The sequence below is a fragment of the Chiloscyllium plagiosum genome, chromosome 28, assembly GCF_004010195.1.
Source record: "Chiloscyllium plagiosum isolate BGI_BamShark_2017 chromosome 28, ASM401019v2, whole genome shotgun sequence".
Taxonomy (NCBI): Eukaryota; Metazoa; Chordata; class Chondrichthyes; order Orectolobiformes; family Hemiscylliidae; genus Chiloscyllium; species Chiloscyllium plagiosum.
Genome location: NC_057737.1, coordinates 2,564,407 through 2,570,511, shown reverse-complemented (window position 1 = coordinate 2,570,511; position 6,105 = coordinate 2,564,407). Strand labels below are relative to the sequence as shown.

General features: G+C 46.8%; 1 protein-coding gene across 1 annotated transcript in view; it reads left to right on the top strand.

Moving 5' to 3' along the window:
* The window catches only part of LOC122564206 (forkhead box protein N1-like), a 92,790-nt gene that overhangs the window by 62,388 nt on the left and 24,297 nt on the right, over positions 1-6,105 (top strand). Inside the window, exon 5 of the mRNA XM_043718901.1 lies at positions 3,751-3,847. Coding sequence (XP_043574836.1) covers positions 3,751-3,847 — 97 coding nt within the window. The remainder of the gene's footprint in view (positions 1-3,750; positions 3,848-6,105) is intronic.

The following is a 6,105-nucleotide window of genomic DNA, read 5'->3' as shown; positions in this document are numbered from 1 at the left end:
ACATCCCCCCCACACACACATCCCACCCACCCACCACCACCGCTCTCCCCCCAACACACACACATACAAAATGTTGAAGGTCATAGAGTCACAGAGATGTACAGCATGGAAACAGATCGTTCAGTCCAACCCGTCCATGCCGACTAGATATCCTAACCTAATCTAGTCCCACCTGCCAGCACTTGACGCATATCCTTCCAAACCCTTCCTATTCATGTGCCCATCCAAATGCCTTTTAACTGTTGTAATTGTACCACCCTCCACCACTTCCTCTGGCAGCTTATTCCATACACGCACCACTCTCTGTGTGAAAAAGTTGCTCCTTAGGTCCCTTTTAAATCTTTCTACTCTCATCTTAAACCTGTGCCATTCAGTTTTGGACTCCCCCACTTCAGGAAAAAGACTTTGTCTGATAACCCTATCCGTGCCCTTTATGATTTTATAAACCTCTAGAAGGTCACCCCTCATCCTCCGACACAGCCAGTTTTTATATTTCAACCCTCCAATCCCAGCAACATCCTTGTAAATCTTTTCTGTAAACAGCCTTCCTTTAGGAAGGGAGACCAGAATTGCATGTAGTATTCTAAAAGTGGCCTAACCAATGTCCTGTACAGCTGCAACATGACCTCCCAACTCCTGTACTCAATACTCTGACCAATAAAAGAAAGCATACCAAATGCCTTCTTCACTATCTTATCCATCTGCCACTCCACTTTCAAGGAACTATGAACCTGCACTCCAAGGTCTCTTTGTTCAGCAACACTCCCTAGGACCTTACCATTAAGCGTATAACTGCTCTGATTTGTCTTTCCAAAATGCAACACCTCGCATTTATCTAAATTAAACTCCGTCTGCCACTCCTCAGCCCATCGGCCCATCTGATCAAGATCCTGTTGTACTCTGAGGTGACCTTCTTTGCTCTCCACAACATCTCCAATTTTAGTGTCATCTGCAAACTTACTAATTATACTTCCTATTAGATTAGATTAGATTAGGTTACTTACAGTGTGGAAACAGGCCCTTCAGCCCAACAAGTCCACACCGCTCCGCCGAAGCGCAACCCACCCACACCCCTACATTTACCCCTTACCTAACACTACGGGCAATTTAGCATGGCCAATTCACCTGACCTGCACATCTTTGGATTGTGGGAGGAAACCGGAGCACCCGGAGGAAACCCACGCAGACACGGGGAGAATGTGCAAACTCCACACAGACAGTCGCCTGAGGCAGGAATTGAACCCAGGTCTCTGGCGCTGTGAGGCAGCAGTGCTAACCACTGTGCCACCGGGCCTATGTTCAGATCCAAATCATTTCTATAAATGACAAAACATAGTGGACCCAGCACTGATCCTTGTGGTACACCACTGGTCACAGGCCCCCAGTCTGAAAAGCAACCCACCACCACCACCACCCTCTGTCTTCTACCTTCAACCTGTATCCAACTGGCTAGTTCTCCCTGTATTCCATGTGATCAAACCAGTCAGTTATTGCTTTCTCGCAGCGCAGTCCTATGCAGCTCCCATTGGGTTTCTTTGCTAGATAGGAAATCCCAGCTTTAGGAAGTGGACCTGCCCAACTTTGCTGACAGCCTGCAGGAGGGTACATCAGCCATTTCTGTGAGTGCTCCTTACCTATTGTTGATGGATGACTTTCTGTAAGCCCTTGGATGTGAGCTGCCTTCAGTCTCTCACAGCAAGTGGGACACAATGGATCTGACAGGATTGTGGTAGTTCCTCTGCACTTCACTTTTACCTTCTTTTCTGGAGGACCCCTTCCCAAGCAGCATCTTATTGCTCGTGTCTTGGTAAACCTCCCACTTGCTGTTGGTTTCCCCTGAACCCCATCAACCAGTCGTGAGTTCATGGAATGCCCTGCCAGTAGTAGTGGTGGACTCTCCCTCATTATGGGCATTTAAGCGGGCATTGGATAGGCATATGGAGGATAGTGGGCTAGTGTAGGTTAGGTGGGCTTGGATCGGCGCAACATCGAGGGCCGAAGGGCCTGTACTGCGCTGTATTCTTCTATGTTCTATGTTCTATATCACCTATCAGCCTGCTCTGGGCTTCAACCTCCAAGGAGAAAGTGAGGACTGCAGATGCTGGAGATTAGAGTCGAGAGTGTGGTGCTGGAAAAACACAGCAGGTAAGGCAGCATCCGAGGAGCAGTAGAATTGACGTTTTGGGCATAAGTCCTTCATCAGGAATGAAGGAGCCTCGGGGGTGGAGAGATAAATGGGAGGGGTTGTGGCTAGGGGGAAGGTAGCTGAGAGTGCAATAGGTGGATGGAGGTGGGGGTGAAGGTGATAGGTCAGAGGGGAGCGGATAGGTGGGAAGGAAGATAGACAGGTCAAGAGGGCACTGTCGAGTTGGGAGGTTGGCATTGGGATAAGATGTTGGGAGGGGTGATGAGGAAACTGGTGAAATGGGCATTGACCTTGTGTGGTTGCAGGGTCCTAAGGCACAAGGTGAGGCGTTCGTCCTCCAGGCGTCAGGTGGTTAGGGTTTGGCGATGGAGGAGGCCCAGGACCTGCATATCCTTGGGGAATGGGAGAGGTAGTTTGTGTTCAGCCACAGGGCAGTGTGGTTGGTTGGTGCAGGTGTCCCAGAGATGTTCTCTGAAACAATCCACAAATTGGCGCTCTGTCTCCCCGATGTAGAGGAGACCACATCGGGTGCAATGGATACAGTAGATGACATTGGTAGAGGTACAGGTAAATTTCTGATGAATGTGGAAGGATCTTTTGGGGCCTTGGATGGAGGTGAGGGGTGAGGCGTGAGCGCAGGTTTTGCATTTCTTGCAGTGGCTGGGAAAAGTGCCGGGAGGGGAGGGTGGGTTGGTGGGGGGCATGGATCTGATAAGGGAGTCATGGAGGGAATGGTCTCTCTTGAACACTGATGGGGGAGGGGAGGGAAATATATCCCTGGTGGTGGGTTCTGTTTGTAGGTGGTGGAAATGGTGCAGAATGGTGCAATGTATGCAGAGATTTGTGGGGTGGAAGATGGGGACCGGGGAGGGTTCTATCCTTGTTGCACTGGGAGGGGTGGGGTTCAAGGGCAGTGGTGCGGGAAGTGGAGAAGATGCACTGGAGGGCATCATCAACCACATGGGAGGAGAAATTGTGATCTTTGAAGAAGGAGGCCATCTGGGATGTTCCGTGGTGGAATTTGTCCTCCTAGGAATAGATGCAATGAAGGTGGAGGAATTGGCCATAAGGGATCACATTTTTACAGGAGGCAGGGTGGGAGAAGGTGTAGTCCAGGTAGTTGTGGGAGTCAATGGGTTTGTAGGTGATGTCCATGTTGAGCCCTCTTGGCCCACAAGCCTCATTCCTGATGAAGGGCTTACGCCTGAAACATCGAATCTCCTGCTCCTCGAATGCTGCCTGACCGGCTGTGCTTTTCCAGTGATTTTCTTCAATTCTGGGCTTCTCCACAGCCAGGTTTCCTCCTGGCGAACTGGTCACTGTGTGATTGATGCAGCACCATGTGATGGGGCTGGAGGCAAGGATATGTCTGTTTTCATTTCTGCCCATTTCACCCATTTGGCTTCATAAAATTCTGCCCGTAAACTCTGTCTCTCTCTTTTCACTGCTGCTGCCTGACCTGCTGAACATTTCCCAGCATTGTCCAGTTTCATTTCAGATTTCCAGCAATTGCAGTTTTTTTTAACTTTTGTATCGAGGTAGGGATGTGAATTTGATCTTTAATAAATATTAAACACATTCTCTACATTTCTCTCTCTCTATAGCATTCTCATCTTCATGGCACTGAAGAACAGTAAAGCTGGAAGTTTGCCTGTGAGTGAGATCTACAACTTCATGACTGAACATTTTCCTTACTTTAAGGTGTGTTAACTATTTAAGTATGAATTCTCATTTCCTCAATGTCTTAGCAGTTATCCCAGGACCGCACCATGAGTAAACCCTAATTTATACTTTAATAACAGAACTCTATAAAATAACGGTTCGACTGCTAACAAGTCTTAATGCCTAGAGATAGATAGTGACTAGGAACTTGATATTTCATTGTTGTTCATTGGATATAAGGATCATTACTGTTTATTCCCTGACCCTGATTGACTTGGGAAGGCTGTGATGAGCTACCATCTTCAATATGACTGAGTGATTCCCTAAATGCTGGAGAAACTCAGCAGGTCTAGCAGCATCTGTGCAGAGAAAAAAGAGTCAACATTTTGAGTCAGACTGAATGATTCACTTGGCCATTCCTGAGGGATGTTGAGAGTTGCTGTATGTCTGAATTCACATGTCAGTTAAAGTCACCATAATCTCACCAGACCATAGGGTTGATCTCTCATGCGTGAGAGAGAGAAGACTGGAGGCAGTTTAACCTGAGGGTCACCATGGGGCAGTACAGTGGCTCAGTAGTTAGCCACTATTATCTCATAGCACGAGGGACGCAGGTTTGATTCCACCCTTGGGCAAGTGTCTGTGTGAAGTTTGCACATTCTCCCCACATCTGTGAGAGTCCCCACTGGGTGCCCCAGTTTCCTCTCACAGTCCAAAGATGTGCAGGTTAGGTAGATTAGCCATGGGAAATGCAATGTTACAGGGATTGGGTAGGTCTGAGTGGGATGCTTTTCAGAGAGTCAGTGTGGACTTGATGGGCCAAGTGGCCTACTTCCCCACTGTAGTGGGGGAATTCTATTCTCTGGTTATTTTGTCCCTGAGATATTAATGAATTCAATATACATTTCCCAGCTGCTGTGCTGAGATTTGACCTTCTGTCTTCAGTTCATTGCCCAGGCCTCTGGAATATGTGTGACTGTTTCCAAACATGAAAGGAACCATTGGAGAATGAGATAACTTCAGGCAAGGAGAGGTGAACATTATGGAAGAGAAATTCGATGCTGACATGTTCATGAGTGAATCTGTAAACACACTAAAAGTGAATTCCCTGAAATGTTGCACTCAGGTTAAAACACTACGTTCCACCCATTCAATGTTGATTTGATGAAACAGCTTTAATATTTCTAAATAATCAGAATGTGCACAGAGGAGGTGAGGTGATAGTCTAAAGGTATCAGTGCTAAACTCTTAATCCAGAGATCCTTGTAATCTTCTGAGGCCATGGGTTTAAACAGCAGATGATGGAATTTGAATTCAATAAATATCTGGAGTTACAAATCCAATGATGACTATAAAATGACAGTGAGACAAACTCATCTGGTTCACTTCTGGCCTTTAGAGAAGGAAATCTGCCATCCTGACCTACTCTTTCCTACAGCTGACTCCTGACCCCACAGCAATGTTGCTGACCCAGTGACGCCCACATCCTATGAATGAATTTAAAAAAAGAGATTGTCCCCGCAGCTCTACTCAGATTGTTAGATCCTGGGAACAATTTTATATGCTTAGTTCTTTCAGGACCACTTGTGGGAAGATTTGTCTGATGCCAAGTTTGTCTTTTAATTGTAAATTACAGTGAAATCCAAAACACTTGTTTCTAGAAACTAAGTTGATTTCTTATGGCAATGTAATTGTTTGTAAGAGGTTATAAAGAAACAACAGATTCAAAGTTTGTGAGAAGATTTGTAGCTCGGGTGCTCGTTGTTGTGGTTCTGTTCACCGAGCTGGGAATTTGTGTTGCAGACGTTTCGTCCCCTGTCCAGGTGACGTCCTCAGTGCTTGGGAGCCTCCTGTGAAGCGCTTCTGTGATCTTTCCTCCGGCATTTGTAGTGGTTTGAATCTGCCGTTTCCGGTTGTCAGTTCCAGCTGTCCGCTGCAGTGGTCGGTATATTGGGTCCAGGTCGATGTGCTTATTGATTGAATCTGTGGATGAGTGCCATGCCTCTAGGAATTCCCTGGCTGTTCTCTGTTTGGCTTGCCCTATAATAGTAGTGTTGTCCCAGTCGAATTCAATTCAACCCAAATTCGACCCAAACTTTGGGTCAGATATGTGGATGACACCTTTGTAATCATTAAAAACACAGAAATAGAGAACACACACCGGATCATCAACGCCACACTCACAGGAATCCGATTCACTAGAGAGGAAGAAAAGGACAACCAACTCCCATTCCTAGACGTGATGGTACAGAGAACACCGAACGGAGAATTCACCACAAAGGTATACAGGAAAGCCA